Genomic DNA, 22,567 nt, shown 5'->3' on the forward strand with positions numbered 1-22,567 from the left:
GGGAATCACAGAGTATGACACAGAATCCACATTGAGAGCACAGTTTCCTGCGCAGCTCTGGCTGACTTCGAACCGATCATGAAGACTAAGCTGCATGAGACTTGCAGAAAAACCTTTGTTGTCTGATACTTGTGCTGTTACGGGACAGAGAACCACAAATGAATACAGGAAGTTCGAGTGAAGGGTTAGGTCACATTTTTATTTATAATCACACATTGATTTATTAAACAACATTTAAAGTGGGAAGTCAATGAGTTCAATGTATATAACCTTAGTAATATAACAAACTAATTAAAAAATGAAAAAGATAACAAATAAATAACAAAATTTCAACTGAAAACAAAGCAAAACCTAAAGCAATCAAACTTCTAACCAGAAACAAAAGAAAACAGGTGAGAGGAGCAGCACTTGACTGCTGCAGATTTGTTACGTACACCACAGCCTGCTGCTGGCCTTGCAAACAAAGCAGAAAGGCAGGCAAGATGGTAATAATCTCTTGAAGATCAGTGTAGACCTGCCTCAAAGGGTGTGGTGGGTTGCTGATGGACATGTCCTCCAAAGGTTAAGCATGAGAATGTTACAGGCAATATCTCAAGGTCTTTGAAATTTGCCTGACTGATCATGAAGGACCCTCACACATAGGAAAGCAAAGTAAAGAACAAAATGCACCCTAAGATTGCTATGGTTATTAGGACTGAGATGGGGGAGTTGTTGACATTCTTTGCACACTCAGTGCTCCTGGTGGACAGTTCTGTCACAGAGAGATGTAGTCCTGGTCTGTGCACTATTCAAGCTTCTGATGGAGAATTGAAGACCTAGGGGAGGAAGACATAAAGGCCAGGTGAGGACCTGTCATGTCAGTTATCAAACCCACAGCAGCACTATTCAGAGGGGAAATCCACTATGACCTTCAAGCCCAAGGGAGAAGGAGAAGAGATCCCACACACCTGCATATTTTTTCAGCTTTTAAAATCTGCTACAAACTGAACTGTGAACGACATTATTCCAATTCCTAGAATTGGGTTGTTGACCGAGTTAATGATTATGTAAGAGATCATCCAGGATACTAACGAGGCATCTGATAAATATCCTTCAATGGGATATGTACATAGTGGGCATAACCTTTTGGACAGCTCAGTCAAGAAAGTGCTTTCACCTAATAAACAGAAGTCAAAAATATAGCATCTAGGCCTGGAAGCCAAGCCTGCCTACTAAGGTCCCAAGGCTGTGCACAGTAGGCTTGATTCCAGGCAGTAGACCACGGGGTGTTGGTGGAGGAGTCTGTTCCATCCTCTGGCTCACTGTTTCCCGGTGGCTTCAAAGTGAGCAGCATCTTCCAATAGCAGCTCCCTTTACCATAACCTGGCTGACATGGGAACCAAAACTATCAGCAAAACAACTAGTCCATCTCCATAACCATGATCCAAGTAAAACTCTTCCTCATGCAATGTGATACAATCGAAGATATCTTGAGTAAGATAAGGCTGACTAATTCAATGACAAATGGTTGCATGTATTATCACATTCAGCAATAGTCCATGGAGGGATGGACAACATTGTACATTTTCACTTTCTGAATGATGGACATCCGGATAGTTCTCATTCTGGGCTGCTCTTAGGAGAACCACAACAACACCAGTGTGCCATAGTTTCTCTGCTCACATCTAATTCTTGTTTTGGAATTGACTGTGCAATAGGGGCTGCAGTTGAACTTTCAGAAGAGTTGCACCTGGCATCTCACAGGGTTACCCATTTGACACCACCAGCAATGTCTGAGGGCCATCCCCTCTCCAGTCCCACCTTAAGGATGATTTTCACTCAGATCAAATGATTTTGATGTGGTAAAGAATGCCACAGACCCAACTGAGTATCAGTGCTTTAGACTCTCATGGGCCTAAGGTTCTGTCTGAGGCATCCCTGTGATTACACCTCAGCATAGCTACTGGACATCTTCTGGTTGCAGGTTCAATTATAAGCAACTTAATTTTTCAACTAACAAAATCCAGGCCAAACTCCAAAGCCTAGTATTGAACCAGGATTAGGCCAGTCTGTATAGAAAGACGTAGCAGTCAATCACTAAGACAACCAGGATGTTGAGAAGACACAACTAGCCACATGACATTCCAGTGTTCAGTCACTATTCACCAAGAGCAAAGAGTGCAGAGGAGAACTTAGTCAGTAGTTTTGACTCTCAGGTACAAGAATTTCACACAGCAGCCTCTCCTCAAATCCTTGTACCTCATTTCTGTGGTTTTCTCCAAGTGATATCAATATTGATGAATAGTTTTCCTTATATAAATAGTTTCAATAGCAATCAATTTTCTTTTATGAACAGTTTAAAATCTGAATTAGAATATTTTTCTTTCCTCTCGTACTAGTGAATACATATAAAGTACATTTTTACATGTATATATACATATGTACATATAGACTAATAAACACAAATATGTGTATATGTATACATATATGTATAGTATATGTGTATACATAGATGTGCATGTATGCAGAAACATAAGAGTGCATGGTCACACAAAAAACCACACACAAGTACACATAAACATACACATGTATATATGGTACCCATACCACAAACACTTACAATTAGCATCTCCAAATGTAAAAATATGCAACATACCCATAAATGTGATCACAAATATCTGTGCCCACACAGACACTAAAAGACTAATTAACACACACACAAACAAACACACAACAGAAATTTTAAGTGAAAGCAGAAAAGATGAGGAGGCCATTACGCTAGAACAACAGTTGTGGGAAGCAGATTAGGTAAGGAGATGTTTCAAGTGAGAACGTGGACATTGATATCCACCCCTTAGGAAGAAAAATGCTTAGGGAGCACACTTTTTGGACAGATTAGGTTGAGAGAGTTGGAGAAAGTCTTCCCTCAAATGCTCACATCTCTCACACCAAACTTTACGCTGAGAGAAGCCTTTCCCACATCCCTGTTCATTCAATCAAGCTTCAGGATAGAAGCCACCGGAACGAACTCTAGAACACTGACTTAAAAAAATGACTGACAAGCTGCTTCTCAAGCTACATCACTGTGAACCACGATTTGTGCAGGCAGAAGTGACTATCTTGCAATGTAGGGGGAAAACGAGAGGAAAACACATGCCTCATCAAAAGGGACAAAGATAACCAAACTTCTGGTAATTTCACTGGGCTCAAATCAGTCATGTGCTACTACAAAGGAGGCTACCACACCATGCCTCTACTGTAATGGCGTGTGAGTGAGCAATGCGTCATCACCATATCTTCCTTAGGGAAAGGCAGTTTCTATTTGAGCAGCAAGATTTGGTTGTCAATCCTCCAGTCTCTTCATGAGGCTAACACCATAGAAAGTCTGGTAAATGATCGAAGAAATGGAAAACTGGATGAGGCATAGGAGAGTGTCTCAGTAAGCTGGAGAACGGTTGAATGAGTTTGACTTGGTTGATGGGTAGATGTCAGGACAACCTGCCCCTGATCCTCCGTTCAGCCCGCCTGATGCTTATTAACAGTCACACTATAGATTTTCGTACAGGCTTCCGCACAGAACCTCGTTGTTTCCTTAATGGATTCTTCCAGTGCAATCTGCTCCAATAGAAGCGCTCTGTTCTCATTCCGTGCTCTCTTTGCCTTGAGCTTAAGCTGAAGAGATTCACGCAGGAGGAGGCAGGACCTGAGGCTGAGCCACAAACAAAAAGAGGAGACCAGACAGGATCCATCTTTTTCCACTTCTGCATCACTCATTCTAGACCCCGCTCCACAGACAGCCCCAGACTAAAGACCAAGGCCAAAGTAGGCACGGAGTATAACCTGAGAAAGTCAAATCCGGAAATCAGCAACATTCCAGGAGACTCAGGGTACTTCTCAAAAACCTTCTCATAAATACGTATGGATATTTCACATGTATGTATATATCCTGTCAGAGCCCCAGAGGATCAAGATCGATTGATATCTCCATCATGGTGCACACCTTTTCTATCTACAGGGCACTTAGAAGTATGGTGATGAGAGAGGCTCAAAGGCTCTTCAAATTTAGTCAAACTTACTCCAAGTGGTAAAAATCTTAGAACCTTCTTAGAGGCAGGCTTCCTGGAAAGAGTCAAACAGTATAGAATGTGATCCTCACTTTCTTTTAAAGACAAGGATGGGCAGACACATTCTGTGCCTAGTGCTGAGGTCACAACCCAGTAAGTCAATGGCCAGTTCCTTTGAGTTTCTATTGTGAGGTGATTGGATTTGCACAAGGGTCTCTCTATTCATCTGCTGGCGCATTTTCTGCAGGTCGGTCATCACTTGCTGGTGCTGCATCAGGAGCATCTCAAACTCAAAACTGATCCTGTGGTAGAGCATGGGCCAAGGATCAAATAACTTCTGAATTAAGCTTTCAAGGATTACACAAATTCAGCCTAAATCCTGGATGACCCCACCCTAGGACAAGTCACATCCTTACTCCTTCACACTGGGTCCAGTTTGTGCTTCTTACGCCTATTATTATTGACCTGGGGACATCATAGCCAGCAAATAAAAGGAAGGAGCTGATCTGCCTGAGTTCACTGAGGGGGCTTGAAGGAATAGACTAGCTGGCCAAGAACTTTCCAGGACCCTGAGCCACAGGCCAAGGTCCAACTTAACCTGTGAGGACCATTCTCCTGTTCTTAGGTAAGAATTCTCAATCCTAGAATATATTGCTAAATGAAAACCCAAAGAAACATAATCAGTATTTACAGGGAAAAGAGATTATGACACATACCAGGAGATTCCACTGTGCCTCCAAGGTGTGCAGAGGTCCAATATTTTACTGCTCAAAATGAGGCCCTCAGCCTCATCACCATCATACCCTGCAAACTGAGCCAGGCTGGTTCTCAGGCCAAATCCAGCCCATAGAATCTCCAGATCTTAAGGGATTCACACAAACACACTCACACTCAAACACTCAAATACAATAAGAATACCAAGTAAATACAATGATGTTACATTATCTCAAAGAACAATGAACAAAATCAGAGAAACCCAGTGACAACCTGTTGCCAATCCAGTCACACACTGAGAGGCAGCAAGTGAGACTAGGCCCCTCCAGCTTTTGACAGGACCAATTGAACCCAAAGCACCTCCAGGTCATTTATAACAATGATTGGTCATAAACACAGCACCTAGAAATTTCCACAAGCCAACACCTGTCCACGCTTCTTAAAACACATAATGAGAGCTCACACACGACTACCCTTATTTCCAGACTGTGATTCAGGCCACAGGGTATAATTTCCTTTTGGAGGAATAAAAATAGCCTGTGCCCCCATCTTACTCATATCTGAACTTCAAATCATGTATGTAAGATGCAGGAAGATGATTTTCACCATGAGGACACCCTGGAGTTGTAGCCTACTGTGATGTGAGGAAATGTGGTCTTAAACGACATCTCAAGGCAGTCAAAAAAGAATGCACATCATGATTACCTGTAGTTTAGGTCATTCCTTGGGTAAGAAGAGAGGATTCTCTGGAGTTCATCTCTCTCCTTTTGCATCTTGTGGAGAGCAATTCTTAGCTTCTCCAAACTGTTCATCCTCTCCTCCTCCTCAGGGGTCGAGGAGGGCTGGCATGATGCCTTCTGAGCAAACTCTGTAGGCAGATAAACACAAGTAAACTTTCATATATGAGGACATAGTGCCAGGAAAAACTATACTTAGTCTAAAACAGAAGTCTGAGGACAAACAGTTCTAGGGACACAGTGAATCCCAAACAGAGCAAGAAAACTATCTCTAAGCTAAACTCCTCAGCCATGTCCCTGTTCCCAACTATCATAGTCATAGGATGACATATGCTATCATAGACGTATACCACACTTCCTTATGAAATTCCGCTGGAACTGAAATTGTAAAAGCTGACCCAAACAAGAATAATTGGAGGACCTTCTCAGCTAATGTCTGATGTGAGGCAGGTAAGTCCTTGAGTCCAAACTGCTTAACATATTGAATTGCTAATCATGTGTGTTCAAGTACTAAGTAACTGAGGTCTTGATGTATTATTACCAGAGGAGTTTCCCTCTTGGCAACAATTACCCATGTAATCTACAGGACACTGCTGAGAATGAAGTGCTTCAACAGCTTATCCTGAGAGAGACACTTTGTTATTCTTACAGAGGCTCAAACTAGTATTCTTTGACACCCCCCAAGACATTAAAGAGCTCCAAGGAAAGATCCTTCACATATAAAAATTTTTGGCTCTCTGTCAAACAAATGATCAGAAATTGTTGAATCTGGGTCAGCTGTTTAGGAAGACTGAGGCTCCAAATCATACGTCCTACTCCTGGAAGGAGCAGCTCAAGCCAACCTCCTCCAGGAAGCTCCCCTTGCCCTGCCCAGTACTCACTGAGCCTTCCCCGGGACCATTTCTTTTGTCCTTTTCTCCAAAATGATAGAAGGCCAGCCTCATTCTGCCTTGGTTTGGTCTCTGCCTGTATATGATTATCCCTCCTAAATAGACCGAGCAGCCTGGACCACATGCCTGCTTCTGAACCCTTGAGGGTCTGAAGGGACAGCTTTCAGGCAGTTGGTGTCACCACAACACTGGTGACATCACAGAATATTCAATGGTTCTCCCGGATACCAGAGAATGTGCCGTGAAGACACTACTGATGATGTCACTGGGAAATGCCGTAGCCTACTTTCTAACTACCTCTAACCACACTGACCTGTTTGTGGAGTGCCTTTCCCTGAAACTCACTCTTGAGCCAGGGAATACCCATTTGTCCATTCTCCTTCCAGAGCTAAAGAGTTCTTACTACTTCATTTCAACTCAGTTGCTGAGGATAGGGAGAGTTGGTTAAGGTCTTGATATGGGTAGAAGAGCTTTGTTAACACCCAAACATCTAAAGACCTTGGATGAGGGAGATTCTTCTTCCTGAAATGGATAAACCCAGGCTCCATTCATGTGACATACAGTCCAATTCCCACAGTTTTTGCAGTTTCCCGGAGGCCAATATCTTTTTCCTACACCTTTAAATGTATGCAGGTTGGAGTATATCGTTTCACTGAGTAAGCCTTGAGAGGAGGCATAGTTTCAATATATTCACCCATGTTGTGGAGACATCGAGATGCAGCTCCCAGGCAGGATCAAGTAAGGACTGGTGACAGGTGCAAGTAGGGGCTGAAATGCCACCATTGAGAAGAAAATGTTTTTCTCAGTTTGCCTTTAACTATGTTCTGATGTGTCCTGTTTCTGTGGAAGCAGTTCTCATGTTCTCTTGTTTATGGTGAAGATATTCTGATAATAGGAAGAGAGTTGTTGTATGAATGTTTTAAGAAGAAGCATTTACTTAGTCTCATTTCTTTGTTTAGTCATGCCTCAGATGTTCCTGGTATCGTGGGAATAACGATCTTGTGGTATCTTGCAAAGTGGAAATTGAGGTAATGCATATTCATATCTATATAAGGATTAATAAAGCTTGCAAATGTGTGCAATTGCTTCTGCCTTTGCTCTGCACCCCCTGTGTCCTGGTTATTTGCAACCGTACCCAGGGCCCCCAACACACAAGACATTGAAAATTAGCGCCTAAACAGAGACCCCAAAGCTAAGTCAGAACAGTCAGATAAGGTAAGTATATTTGATTACAGGGAAATGGGACAAGATAAATCTACTGTTTATCTCGCTATGCTTAAACATCTTTTAAAAGTGCAGGGAATTCATATCTCTCAGTGTGAGTTAGAAATGTGGTTAGAGACAGCAGGAGAGTATACATCTTGGTTCCCTGACGAGGGTTCCAGAGATTCTGATATCTGGGTCAAAGGGAAAATTCATGAGGAAAAGGCTGTCAGGCAGGGCAAAAAGGTTGCAATTAGTTTCTGGTCTATTTGGGCTGATATTTTGACTGGACTCAAGGCCATGAATGAAGACAGGGTGATAATGAATATAGAACATGAGACTACAGCTTCATTAAGAAAAAAAGGAAAAGGAAAAGTTTTGCCGCCTGCACCACTGCCTGGAACAGTTTTTTCTGCATCCTTTCCTGAGGATGACATGTTGACAATAAGATTCAGATTCAGATGATGATGATGATGGTGATGATGATGATGATGATGGTGGTGGTGGTGGTGGTGATGATGATGATGGTGGTGATGATGATGATGAATTACCTGCTCTTTCTTTTCCTATAATTAGACCAGCACCTTTTCAAGGTGTGGCCCAACAAACTTATTATAAAAGATGATATTGGTTGGTTGAAAAAGAAGTAACTTTTTATGAAACATATATTGAATTTTTATCTATACTAAAATTAACATTTGGAAGAACAATGACAGGAGAGGAAGCTAAATGACAACTGCTGAAAATACTTGCTTTTGAAAGTGCTAATGAGGACAATAGAGAACATTATTACCTATACAGGACACTGGAGATATTAATGCTTATATGAAGGCATGCGAGGATATCTTTTCTCAAAAAGGAAAGATGCATTTATGGCATGTATTGATTAAGATAGGGCTATTAAATTATATGTTTTAAATACTTTTGAATATCCTACAGGCATTTTAGCTCAAGATGAGTTGCCTTTAGAATGGATATATATTAAATATAAATTTAACAAACATTACCAACTTATGAGGAACAAATTGCTTTACTTATTCAACAAGGCAGACAAAGACCTGTTATACTATCCGGATATGACTGCTATTGTTTTCCCATTAAGTAAAGATAATGTTGAATATTTAACACAGATGTCTTAAGTTTTTCAATTAGCCATCATTTCTTACACTGGAAATATGGAATTTCATTTCCCCCCATAGTAAATTCTGGGATTGCTTTAGAAAACAGAAATTTGTGATAATACACTAATTTCTGTTGATCCATTACCATCAGACGTTACTGCGTTTACTGATGGCTGTAAGACCGAGAGTGCTTATTGGACCAAAGATAAATTTTGGGTCCAGGAATCTTCTTTTGGGTCAGTACAACAAAATGAATTATTAGCAGTAATTAATGTATTACAGGAATTTACTCATAATGCAAACATTACAGCTGATTCAGTTAATGTTGTAGGAATGGTAGAGAACATTGCAACTGCTGTTGTTTCTACATTTAAGCACATATTAAATTTGTTATTTTCACATATTAAAGGACTATTGTTATGGCAAAACTTTAGAATATTTATTACACATAATAGATCACATTCAAAATTGCCAGGGACCTTCAACATTTGGCAATCATATGGTAGATCAATTAGTGTCATTGCTACCCCAGAAGAACATAGTCATAATCATACCAATGCAGGACATTTACATATTAAATATAAGATTCCCCATTCCCAAGTCAGACAAATTATTGCTAATTGTCCTATTTGTAAGCCTTTCCATATAAGATGTATTCCATATGACATTAATCCCAGAGGGACGCAACCTAATGGATTGGGGCAGATAGGTATACCCCATATTTCTAAGTTTGGCCGCCTTTCATATACAGATGTATGCATAGATACCTTTTCAATATTTGTATGGGCTACGCCATTGACTGGAGAAGGCAGAGCTCATGTTGTACAGCATCTATTAGAAACATGTGCTGTTATTTGACTACACTCTGAAATTAAATCTGATAATGGACCAACATATATTTCTTATAAATTTAAACAATTTTGTCAACAATATCATATTGTACATATTAGTGGTATAAAACAAAATCCACAAGTACAAGCATTTGTTAAAAGCACACCATACCTTGAAACAACAAAATAAAAAATTAAAAAGTAGGAAAAGAGATGATCTTGCACAGCCTGAGTGGAGTTGGCAGACTAAGCACAGAGCTATATTGGCACGAGCATTATTTGTTATTAATTTTCTTAATTTACCTTACTCACCTTTATCAAGAGCTGATAGACACTTTATTGAACTTCCCCCTGAAGGCATGGAACAGCCACTATGGATAAAAATAACACAAGATGGAGAATGGCAGGGAGGGACATTACTGTATGTAGGTAGAGCATAGGGTTTTGTCTCATTACAGGATGGGAGACAATTCTGCTTACCTGGGAGATGGATCCAAACATGGACCGCATCCTACCCTCCCAGGCATCCAAACAAAGCAGCTCTATTTTCTCCTGATGGAAGTCCTTCAGAGATGAAGAGGTGTCCTCTGTTACTGAGGCCATGGCTTCTCTAAAGGTTCATAAACGGCAATGGAGAAGGATACTACAGTGACAACCCCATTACTTACGTGGGGTCAGGTGAGGCGTTTAACCACTAAAGGACTAAAAAGTGTTGTCTTGAATGGGAAAGTCCTTTACTTCTGAGCATTTATTTTTAGCAATGTGTGCTTTACTTATGGTATCTTCTGCTGAGGTCAATGTGAGCTATTGGGCTTATATTCCTAATTCACCTTTATTTGAGCCTCCTACTAGCGGGGAAACAGATGTGGTGTTACACACCACCCCAAGCATTTTATCGTCTCCTTGGAGTAACTTGACTTATTTGAATATGTATGATGGAGCTCTGTATAATTTTACTTATGCTGGCTCAAAGATGTGTTTATGTTTAGGACAGAGACCTTGCCTCCAAATGGGTTATCAAAACAAGCTGTTACCAGGAATAAAAGTTACAGGTTCCAGGACTTGTTTGCAGTGGTTGACAGCTTGGGCTATAAACCAAAATTGGAGTAACATTACATTTGTTAGCAAGAAAGTACAACCTGTTTGTGATCAATTTACTTATATAGAATTAAAATATCACCCATTTATTTAGAAAATTGCCTTGGTACATTTGGAAAAATTATTCAAGATAAATGGATAAATTGGCGTCCTTACAGTCGATTTATTAATCCATGTTCATAATGGAATATTACCACTCGTGATTTGTCTAATGTTACCAGGGTGCGTGGAGAGGAGAATGAACACTTTAGTGGATCCTTGCTGATGGAATGGGGAGATGGTGGCATTGAGATAATCGACTATCCTCTGTGGAAGATCCTACTGCATTTCAAACTCATTTGTAAAAGACTGCCGTTACATTAAAAGAAGTTGTGCTTGCTAATGGAAGCTTTTCTGGGACTCCTTGATCTGCCTCTCAGTATAACTTTACCACATTTAAGAAAGGAAAGGCTACTATTTGTATTCCTATGCCATATTTGTTTTTAATAGGTAGACTTAATTTTACTAATGGATTTGATTATATTAACTGTCATTTGTATTCATGTATTAATTCCTCTCTTCAGTTTAATATGAATCAAGATTCTATTGATTATTCAACAAAAATTATTTAGATGGAGGCCTGTTGACATCAATGTTCTCAAGATCCTCTTAATCATGTGATTTTTGAACTTTTCAAATAATCTGCTGAAGAGAAGTAAAAGAATGACTGGAGTTATTGTTTTAAACCTTATTTCTGTTGCTACTTTGGCAGCAGTTTCCAGCATAGCATTAAAAACATCTATTCAGACAAAGCATTTTGTTGAAGATTGGCATAAAGATTCACATGAGTTAGGGATAGAACAAACTAAAATTGATACTTTATTTCAACGTCAAGTAGATGTTTTAAAACAAACAGTAGAATGGTTGGATCTAAAGATGCCCCTTTGTAACTGGTTCCATGTTTAATGAAGGTGTTACCATCCATGCAGAGCATTGCATCAGAACCTTCCGTAGTAGGATGTAGGGTGTCCAATACGTCTAGACAGATTACTTAGACCATGTTGGTTCCCTCATACAATCATCGATGAGCATGTTTGCATAGCAGGACGGATGGCGCTGGGTTTTCAATCCAGACTCCAGGATGGTTCAGGAATAGAACCTGCTACTGTTTCGCACATGCAATAAAAATCCAAGGGTCTGGTGTTCCCTGAGGACAGCCTCAACTGCATGGTGTTCTATGAGTTTATGTTTCTGACCAGGAGTTAACTTCTCTAATAGTGGTAGCAACCACAGCTCTTAGAGAACTGGGCCAGCCTGATGCTGCAGGGTTCATTATCTTGGACAGGTACATTACACAGCGGTTGCAGGTCACTACAGTGAGTGGCTACACACATTTGGCAGTAACATTTCTCTCATGATCTTATGGATGAAAATGTTTGGAGACAATAGAAGTTCCGGGATTGGATCCAAATCATCTGTCTTTAAAGCCTCAAAAATGTTTTGCACATTCTCCTTCCAGATTAGAGACTTAGTGCCCTCCTATGTGCAGGGCTATATGTGTTGGGAGGGTTATAAGGACTACGATTTCCTCAGATGTTATGGAACTGGGCAGATAGTTTAACTGAATTTGATTTAACTTTGTACGTGGTATCTGTATCTAATTTCATATTTTTTCTAGATTTCCCAGTTCTGTTGAGTACAAGTTTTTCTAGTGAAACATGATTTTTTGAAATCCTTCATTTTCTGTTATTATTTCTCCCCTTTCTTACTGATTTTGTTACTTTGGATACAATTCCTGTGCCTTTTTGTTAATTTGTCCAAAGGTTTCTCTATCTTATTGAGTTTTTCAAAACCAAGTCGTTTTTTTTTTGATTCTTTGTATCATTCTCTATGTTTCTACTTCAATGAACTCAGCATTGTGTTTGACTATTTCCTCCCTTCTTCTCTTCTCGGGTGTGTTTGCTTTTTGTCCAGGAGCTTTTAGATATGCAGTTCATATGCCAGTATAGAATCACTCTGATGGCTTTATGAACACTCAGGGAGGATCCCTTTTTCCCTGTATATCATAGCATACATATGTGCATTCTGGGAGCATCACAGGAATCACTTATTTATATGGAAGAAACACTTCCTAGTACACTGTGAGATCTACCCTGGTTAAAGAGTAGCATCTCCCGCCCCTCTCCCTTCCTACTGTAGAAAGAAAACAGACTCCGCCAGAGGGGTGTGGTCTCTGCTCCAGGCTCCATACCCCGAGTCAGGTCTGAAGATTGCCCTTAACACTGATTTGTGGTTCATCAACATGATGTACTCACCAGCGCCACTCCCGAGAGAGCTCCTCAATTCTGCACTTCATCTGATGGGCCTCATCTGCATGGCCCTCCAGGATGAGATGTGAGAGATCTGCCAAATCCCTAAAAATGCTGAGATGCTGAGGCTTGATCCTGACCCCACTAACGTCTGATTAGCCCGACTACTCCTTTATGTATCCCTACAGGTCTCAAGAAATAACTTTCTTTGTTTGAGTGTGATCCAGTTCAACTAATTCACCACACAAAGAAGGACAATAGTCCAGGACAGGGGATGGAGACATGGCTCATCAGTTTGAGAATTTCAATCCCAGAAGATCTAAGGGGCAATTAACAATCCTCTGCCACTTCAGGTCCAGGTGAAATCTACTGCCCTCTGCTGGCCACTGGCAAAATTGCATGCAAACAAACATGGGGAGGTGGGAGGGAGAGGATGGGCTGGTGGGGGAACATTCTAAAGGAGGCAGATGTTAGGGGGATAAAGAGGAGGTTTCCTGAGTGGAAACTGGGAATGGCCATAATATTTGAAATGTACATAAAGAAAATACCCAATAAAAATGAAAAAAGAGATAATTAAAAACCAAACCAAAAGGAAGCTATCAAATATATCGAAAAGGACTCAGCAAAAATTATCATTATGAAGAAAGACAACAAACAAACCACCAAAAATAATAAAAATATTCGCCCCTCCAAAATTGGTGGAATTCATTATGGATTTTAACTTTCAATGAAGCTAGGTTACAGATAATGAATATCTAGGATTTACAGAGACATATGTGCACAACTCTATTGGAAACTTTGTGTGTGTGTGTGTGTGTGTGTGTGTGTGTGTGTGTGTGTGTGTGTGTGTGGAAGAGAGAGAGAGAGAGAGAGAGAGAGAGAGAGAGAGAGAGAGAGAGAGAAATGTCATCCCCATAACTGGTCTCTCCTCCTTGGCACCCCCCACCACCCAGTCATCCCCATCATCTAAGAGGGCACTCCTCCATCTACACACCCACTTTCACTTTACCTCTCTAGCATCCCCCTTCTCTGGGACATCAACTTTCACAGGACCAGTTGCCTCCCTTTCCAGAATGGCAGACTCTGCTATACATGAAGCAGGAGCCATGGACTGGCCCATATATACTCTTTAGTCAGAGCTCCGAGGGGTCCAGTTAATTGATACTGTTGTTCTCCATTTTGGGTTCCTATCCTCTTCAGCTCCTTTAGGCTGTCCCGTCAGTCTTCCATTGTGCTCCCCAGGCTCAGTCCAATGGTTGGCTGTGAGTATCTGCATCTGTCTCAGTCAGGTGCTGGGCAGAGCCTCTCAGAGGATATCAGGCTCTTGTCTTCGAGCACATCTTGGCACCAGGAATAGTGCAAGGTTTTGGAATCTGTGGATGGAATAGTTCTCATGGTGGTCTCTGGATGGCCTTTTCTTCAACCTCTGCTACTTTTTGGTGTTTGCATTTTCTTTAGACAGGGACGATTCTAGGTTAAAAATTCTGAGATGTGTGGGAGGCCACATCCCTCCACTGGAGGCTATATCTAGCTACAGGAGGCAGTCTCCTCAGGTTCTATCTCCCTGCTGTTAGGTATTTCAGCTAACATCATCCCAGTAAGGCTGTGGAAGCCTCTTGCACCCCTGGCATCTGGGACTTTCCAGGGTTCCCCAAGTTCCACAGTCCCCACTGATGCTTATTGCTATTCATTCCCCGTGTCCTGTGGATTTCTCTCCAGTCTCTTCCCATACTTGGTATCCCTACCCCCCTTTTCCTTCCTTCCCTGCCTCCAGTCTCATCACTCTTCCTACTTATCAGATTAACAAACAAAACAAAACAACAACAACAACAAGAAACTGGACACTACATAACCACTTGAATTATAGATGTGCTTCACAATATGTGCCTCACAAGATGTGCTTTACACGGACTTTGGAAAGGCAAACTTTGATCTCCCAGGCTTTATCGAAGGAGTTCTAACACTAGGCCAGTTCCCCAACCCACAGGTAGCATTCTTGAGCAGAAAATCCAAAATGCTTCACAATCTAAAACATTTTGAACATTAAACTCATGCTGCACAAATGTTTCCGCTGTTGTTGAAGTCCAGCTTTAATCCATGGTGGTCTGATAAGATACAAGGCATTCTTTCAATCTTCTTGTATCTGTTGAAGCTAGCTTTGAGACTGACCACATGGTCAATGTTGGAGAAGGTTCCTGGTGGTGCTGAGAAGAAGGTATATTCTTTAGTGCTCGGGTGAAATATTCTGTAGATGTCCGTTGGGTCAATTTGATTTTTAATGTCTCTTAATTTTGCTATTTTTCTGTTTAATTTTTATCTGGAGGATCTGTCGATTGGTAAGACTGGGATGTTGATGTCTCCCCCTATTAATGGGTGGAGTTCAATTGTGATTTAAGCTTTATCAATGTTTCTTTTACAAATGTGGGTGCCCTTGTGTTGCAGGCACAGATGTTCAGAATTAAGATATCATCTTGGTAGGTTTTCCCTTGATTTGTATATTCTTCTCTGTCTCTTTTGATTAATTTTTTAAAATCTATTTTGTTAGATATTAGAATGGCTACTCCAGCTTGCTTCTTGTGTCTATTTGCTTGGAAAATTTTTTATAGCCATTTACTCTAAAGTAATGTCTAGTTTTATTCCTCAGGTATGTTTTTGTATGCAGAAGAATGATGGATCCTGTTTTCACATCCATTCTGTTAGCCTGTGTCTTTATACTGAGGAAATGATACTATTGATATTGAGAGATATAAATACCGGTGATTGTTATTCCCTGATATTTTATGATGGTGATATTAATGTGTGTGTGTGTGTGTGTGTGTGGCTTTTTGAATTTGATTATGGTGGGAGTCTTATCCATTCAGTAGATATCAGATCTCATCCTACCTAACCTCATCCAGCACACTCTGTAGCTGAGTGAGATACACAATGAGAAAAGCATCCTATGCATTCGTACAGACTATAAGGGAGAAGAAAGTTTAAGGCTAAAGGATAGCTTGGCATTTGAATGGCTTTGGTCCCAGGATGTTCCTGCTGTAGTAGGTATTGAGAGGGGAGTGAACCTCAGAGGTCCTGGTGTCCCAAGCCTCTCAGGGGAATCCCTGCATTATATGGTTCTGGATCTGCAAGTCTGTAAGATTTGTCTGCCCGTATGCATGCTTCAGGAGCTGCAGATCCGGAAAAGGTGGGCATAGAGTTTGCAGGAGAATGGAGGTCCGCTGGGCTCCTCAGAGCAGCTTGGAATGTCCAGAGGACTCAGCTAGCAGGGGAGATTGGTGGGGGAAGAGAGACTTACCTGTATGATTCACACAAAGCAGGTTTGATGAAGGTGGGAGGAGAGGTGACAGGAGAATGGAAGTCCCCCTGGGATAGCTGACTTGTCACGGCAGCTTGGGTTGTTCTGGAAGACTCCACCAGCAGGGAAGATGGATGTGGGGAGGGAAGCATCCCTGTATAATTCAGGATCCACAGATGTAATAAAGGTAGGCAGAGAGGTAGGAGAATAGAGCACATTCAGAAATATTTTACATTTTAATTATTTGTGTGTGCGTGTGCTGCGTGTGTCTGTATGAATGTGCGCACGTGGGTGCTTGCGTGAGTGCGTGCGTGCATGTGTGCCTGCGTGCTTGCGTGCGTGCTTGCGTGCGTGCTTGCGTTAGTGCTTGCATGCGAGCATGCGCGCACGCAATCACGTGGGTCCTCTATCCAATCCTTAGCATTGCCGAGAAAAATAAATACAAAATAACCTAGTATGCATGTAGGAACACTAGCTAAGGAATTTGTGTGGGGAAGTCTGGGGTCTTTGTAGTCTGGCAATGTCCTGGAAACCTGAGAATGTAGAACAGCCTTGAGGGAGTCAGTCTCCCTGATGTCCCTCAGGCTCCTCTTTTAAGGCCCATCCACATCCATCAGCCATAGGGTGAGAATTCCAAGCTAAGACAAATAACATAATGGAATTCCTTCCTTCTGAAAGCCTTTATCTTTATCTGTGGGATGATTTTTCCTCCCCAACGGTATCGTGCTTACTATGGAGCCTTTAAACTTGAGGACAGAGCTGAAGGAGACTCAGAAGACCTCTAAGCATGGACCTCTATATCTTCATCATTTTCCAGACTTCAGTATTCCTAAAAGTGGTTTTCACAAGACCTCTGATCTACAGAAACTGGCGCAGCCATTCATGGCAAACTAACATGGAATCCACTTTGTGAGGGCTTTGCATGCTCCAGAAAGCTGAAAATATGAATTGAGCGTATGACGCAATGGAAAGGGCAGTTGGTTTTGCTCTAGCTTTTCTTTCTGTGTTCAACATCAATGATGCATTTTTTTTCCTTTTGGACCGAGGAGGTGCATCTTTTTTGTCCTACTTTTAGAAGGTATGTTATAGTAATTGTTTAGATAATTTGATACAATGCCAAATGAATCAGTACATGCAATATTATAATAGTTTGCAGAGGAAGGGTTTTTTGAGATTAAACAAATATCAGACTTTTTCCTATGAGCAAATTGCCAGCAATATTTCAATCTCTAGCTATGCAAGTATGGATTTTTCAAAATAGGGCTGATTTCACCTTAAACAAAATTCCCTAGGCTTATCCAAGAGCTTAGTGTTCCTGTTTGTTTTACATGAAATGCTGATAAACTGCTCTGATGACAGCCATGTCCAGTTACCGTCCACTGGGCAGGGATCTTCACTGGTTGATCAGTAAATGTATTAAATCCCTGACACAGACCTCATGCACAGCAGTTGGCTGGGTGCACTTTGCTCCTTGTCCACTAGAGGGAGACAAGACTCAATGGTTTAATGCAAATGAAGATTCTCAGTAGCAATGGGCTCCTGCAGTGCTAAGATGTCCCCAGCAGAGCAAACCTGTCTGAAGAACTTCTCAGGGAGCAGGTGTTTCCTTAAAGCACTGAGAATGGCTACACAGGACAACTGAAAACTGACAGGACATTCAAAGACAGTGCACAGAAGAAGGAACACATATCATTAAGAAATGTAGAAAACCGGGGTTGGGGATTTAGCTCAGTGGTAGAGCGCTTGCCTAGGAAGCGCAAGGCCCTGGGTTCCGTCCCCAGCTCCGAAAAAAAGAAAAGAAAAAAAAAAAAAAGAAATGTAGAAAACCATGCAACCTAGTCAAAGAAATACAGAATTAAATGATTGAGGGCCAAGTCAAACACTGTGACTTACAAGAAGGTTATTGAGATGTAAATATTCATGATCCTCTGGGAAGTTTGTCAATTTCTACATCCTTCCTTGATAGCATCCTTGCTACAGATACACTAAGGAGCCTAAAAAAATCTAAGGTGCCAATATTAGAATTACATTTTTTGGAAAAGAGATAAGGACTAAAGAAGCAAGACTTCTCATGATTAAAAACAGGATACAAACTATTTACAGGTGTGACTAATAAATATGGACAAACAAAAAGATAACTTGCAAAAATAAAAAAAAAGCATGAATCACAGTTGCTCTTGTCCACAATTCTTTATGTTTTGCAAGATTTGAGATGATAAGTATTCCTTTTACAGGAAAGTATATTTGAAAAGATGTCTAGAACTGAACTGAGAAAATAGAAGGAAAAGACACCCAGGGTGAGTTTTTGGTCTGAAAGATCAGAATATGCAGAAGCAGGAAGGCAAGCATGAGAGCGGGAAGCAGGCTTAGAAACTTCATCTTGTCCTAAGTGTGGGATTCATGACCCAAACCTCACAGAGAAGGCGCTGCAAGAGTGGCAGTTTCCACACCGTGGAGTAATGGGGGGGGGGGTCAGCAGTAGGAGCTAGAGTTCTGGCAGGCCCTGCCTGCTTGTAACTGGAGGCTTTGAAAAGAGGGCAGTCTGATGGATGGAGTTGGGGGCTCACCCTGGGGTGTGGACTCTGACCGGGAGGGCAGAGGCACCAGGGAGCATGAGAGCATGTGTCACTCCTGATACAGTGCTGCAGTCTTTGTACTGGACAAGGTAAGGAGGTAATGAATCTGTAAAGGGTCTGAACCTGGATTTTCCTACTATGGAGTCTACTGGATCTGAGGGAGGGGTATTTTATGATTCATGCACTTGAGACGGGACTCAGAGACTCTATGTCCAGGGGCAGAGAAGCAGAGTTGCAAGATTCCCCTCAAAGATAAAAATGAGTCAAAGGCTCTGCCCTTTAAATGTAAACAAAAACTAGTGTTAGTCACAGCATAATTCAAACCATTAAGTTTTAATGGTTGAAATTCACTATGTGGCTATAGGATAGGCCCAGGAGTAAATACATCATAGCATGGTGTTTTTTTGAACAAGCACCATGGCCATTAGAATACAAAGGGGGAAGCAGAGAATCATGGGAAATTAACATGTTAATACTGTCACACATGGCAGAAAGATGCAGGCACGATGGAACTGGATTCAGGTAGCAGGGAAAAATGAAATAAGTACACAGTGGCTTTGGAAGCAGAGCTCATGGCTCATAGTCATGCCATGTGACTCATGGGATTAACCCTGTGACTGGAGTTGTGTCCTTTCAGTTCCATTGCAGTTGACCACTTTCTGTTTCTGAGTTCCTGCGTTCCCATAAAATGCTTGTGAAAGGAGAAGCACTTTGAAAAGTGTGTTTGTCTCTTCTCCCTACATTCCCAGTTTTCCTGCACAATAGGTTACAACTCATGGCTAAGATTCCTATGGATTTGAAGAAGGTTAAGTAAAAACTAATCTGTCTTTCTTAATTCTCTGTTGCTATGATCAAATAAGCTTACGAAAGCAACATTTGGGGACAGGATTTGCTTTGTTTTATAGGTGGAAAGTCAAGACAGCAGGAGCCTGAGAGCTGTTGTGCTGACTGCAGTCAGGGAGCAGAGGAAGATGCTGGTGTTCAGGTCACTTCATCCCTCTTATCCAGTCCACTATCCCAGTCAACCATGGTGGGTGGGTCTTCACACTTCAATTAGTCAAATCAAAATGGTCCCTCACAGGCATACCCAGCGGCTAATCTGATCTAGTAATACCTTACATAATAGAGCTAATAATCTAATAATCTTCCACATGTGTGCCTAGAGGTGTGTCTCCAGGGCAACTCCAGGTGCTGTCAAGTTGATGATCAACAAACACTAACCACCATGCAAACTATGAAGACAAGTTATTCATTTAGACTCAAGCTACTTGCCATGTATTCCTAGAACTTCAGGAAAGTAGAAATTCCATAAATACCAAAACCTGAACAACCTCCTCACCAGTCAGGCATGCTAGACCAACACTTCTGAAAGTAGGGCCTGGACAAGCAACAGTAGCTTCATCACCTGTAAAATAACAGAAATGCACATTTTAACTCTACTAAGTCTATTCTCTGGATCAGGCCAAACACCTCCTGTCATTGGACTGCCTGGAATGGATGCTTTCTCTTCCCAGAATGGCCTCCAGGTGGAGCAAAGCTAAACTCACAGCTAATTGTGGTTGGGTGTTTGGGACTGTTCTTCCTGCCTTTCACAACTGCCTGACTTGGTTTAAGGAATCAGGAGGTCCCATCTGTTATTGACAAGGGGACATTCCAGTCCTTGAGAAAAGCATGAGTCTAGTCTTAAGAATCATCACAATGAAGGTAGCTAGAACTTACCATGCCCTGGCAAAGAATCTACAAAATCATAAAGCTTGTTGTTTTGTTCTTATTTCTATTACCAGAATGCTAAAACTAAGAAGAACGATCAAGCACCATCAAGAAAATCAAGAAATCTCTCTTCAGTCAAGCTCATGAAGTGTGGTGATGGTTTCATAGGTAGGACGCACCAGGAAGGTAATTGGAAAGAGGAGACAAAGTTAAAAGTTGCAAAAGCCAGTACACCTGTTACCAAGTACTGCTATTTTAAACTGTCTTGGTTACTTTTCTTTGGCTGTAATAAGAGAGGTGACCAAGGCAACTTATAGAACAACTTATTGACTTGGGGACTTACAGTTTCAGAGTTTTAGAGCAAGAACATTGAGTAGGAACAGTTGAAAACTCCCATCTTGACCTGGAAGTGGGAGACAAAGATCTAACTGGGAATGGTGGGAGCCTTTGAAGCCTTAGAAACCACTCCCAATGACATACCTTCATCACCAGGCCTTACCCCTAATCTTTCCCAAACTGTTTCAGGAAATGGGGACCAAGTATGGAAACATGTAAGTCTATGGGGGGACATTCCCATTCTAACTACCAACAAACCCCTTAATCATATGATTAGCTTAGCACTGTACTGAACCTGCACAAACAATGGAACCAGTAGCTTGCCCACATCAATTTAGTAACAAACATCCAGACCTCATCATAACTGATGGTATGATAGAAGAACCATTCAGGCATTGAAACCAAGTAAGTAGGCAGCAACATCTCTCAAAATGACAACAAAGACCTAATCCATCAAAGTCCATGGTTGTGGGAAAGTCCCTAAACATATTAACGTTGCTCTTTGGCTTCCATAGTTCTGCTTCTGGCTATTTTTGCTAAATGAGGTGTGTCAAGGGTATGAATTTTTTCTTTAAAGTCCAGCCTAAAAATGTCTTGGTGCTGAACTGAGATCCCAAACACCTAGTATAGTCACTGTCTGGCTAATAAAGACGTTTTGTTGGCTTGAACCAGGAAGCGTTTATGAATCCCAAAAGACCAATCAGGAGCCGACCCCATGCAATTACCCAAGGGTCTTTATTCATAAGCTCGAGCTTGGACTTAACTCTCCTCCAACCCGCAGGACAGTTCATGTGAAGAAAACCCTGAAGACAAGGTTTTCTAGGAAAAGACAAGCCAGGGTTGAGTCTCTAGCCTGGCAAGAATCTAATTGAGAGCGAGGCTACTGTGACCTTTAACATGAGTGTGTGGTGCTGGGAGGCAAACCATAAACTTAACTTCTGCCTTCCTCCTGATGGGTGGTTCTTAGGCAGAGGCAGGCTTGTAGCCTTGGGGTACAGATCTGCTGGGGGAATAACCTGGAGACTGGTGCTAGATACAGGTCTTGTGGGGGGTGGGGGGAGTGAGTAACCTGGAGACACAGCTCTTGTTGAGGGGTAACTTGGCAACTGCTGCTAGGTACCAACCTGATAGTTTACTTGAGTTCAAACTTGGGCCGGGTTTTATCCATCTTTGGAGTCTGAATCTCAAAAATCTGGTCTCTCAGAACCAGTGTCCAGGTAGTATTCTCTGGTGTCACATTTCTGGAGGCCCTTGTAAGATTTCCGGAGACTAGATCTTGAAATAATGGAGGTCTTGGATCCCCTGGAGCCAGAAAGAGTGTGGTGGTCAAGAACTTCTAGGGTTGTACAACCTGAGATGTTCCAAGGTCCCAGGACACCATCGGATGGATGCTGCCCAATGCTATTGAGGAATCTGACGCCTTCCCCACCCCCACCCCACCTCCCCCCCAAAAAAAGAACAAAATTGAAAGTCACGTGGTTTGTCACTGCTAGAGGTAAGTCTGGTTTAGGATACAAAGGGACACAATGGAGGTGCCTGTGGTGAAGAGCTATGTCTGGGGTCCAGGTGAGACTTCACTTCCCCTGGTCTCTTCAGGTGACTCACAGTGATGACTCCTGGTCGTCTTTACTATGTATCTCTCTGTGTGCTTCTGTCAGTTCTATTGATTGGAGAAAAGAATCTAAAATGAAAGGGGAGTGAGCCCTCCTGGGACCACAGCTACTGCTGC

At 41.7% G+C, this 22,567-nt stretch overlaps 1 protein-coding gene and 1 long non-coding RNA gene across 9 annotated transcripts; one reads left to right on the top strand and one right to left on the bottom strand.

Moving 5' to 3' along the window:
- Nucleotides 1-172: 172 nt before the first annotated feature.
- Nucleotides 173-22,263, bottom strand: LOC134482089 (uncharacterized). Of its 8 annotated transcripts, none has more exons than XR_010058115.1 (6): nt 21,963-22,263; nt 16,217-20,197; nt 9,851-9,909; nt 7,079-7,269; nt 5,463-5,625; nt 173-815 (listed from the first exon to the last, which is right to left on the bottom strand). XR_010058115.1 is itself a non-coding variant. In XM_063274851.1 (6 exons), the coding sequence occupies exons 2-6, from the start codon at nt 16,432-16,434 to the stop codon at nt 730-732; spliced, it is 672 nt and encodes a 223-aa protein (XP_063130921.1). In that variant the 5' UTR covers nt 16,435-20,197; nt 21,963-22,263; the 3' UTR covers nt 173-729. The 8 variants fall into 8 exon arrangements, 5 of the variants coding, with proteins under 5 accessions (XP_063130921.1, XP_063130925.1, XP_063130923.1 ...); XR_010058114.1 differs by having other exon boundaries at nt 6,376-7,269; XM_063274851.1 differs by lacking the exon at nt 7,079-7,269 and adding an exon at nt 3,543-3,688.
- Nucleotides 6,659-11,018, top strand: LOC120096941 (uncharacterized). The gene is made up of 4 exons (XR_010058117.1): nt 6,659-7,122; nt 7,344-7,412; nt 9,997-10,216; nt 10,858-11,018. It is a non-coding gene; the product is annotated as an uncharacterized LOC120096941 (long non-coding RNA).
- Nucleotides 22,264-22,567: the final 304 nt, after the last annotated feature.

Source organism: Rattus norvegicus, chromosome 15, assembly GCF_036323735.1.
Source record: "Rattus norvegicus strain BN/NHsdMcwi chromosome 15, GRCr8, whole genome shotgun sequence".
NCBI classification, from domain to species: domain Eukaryota; kingdom Metazoa; phylum Chordata; class Mammalia; order Rodentia; family Muridae; genus Rattus; species Rattus norvegicus.

Excerpts from the sequence above, each read along its gene's own strand:
- LOC134482089 (XM_063274851.1), bottom strand. The coding sequence starts at position 16,434 with ATGTGCTCTATTCTCCTACCTCTCTGCCTACCTTTATTACATCTGTGG. Across the intron at positions 9,910-16,216 it reads GCTTTGTGTGAATCATACAG|TGGCTGTTCCATGCCTTCAG; the intron begins GTAAGTCTCTCT and ends TTTTATCCATAG. Across the intron at positions 3,689-5,462 it reads AGGAATGACCTAAACTACAG|CCTCAGGTCCTGCCTCCTCC; the intron begins GTAATCATGATG and ends TTTGTGGCTCAG.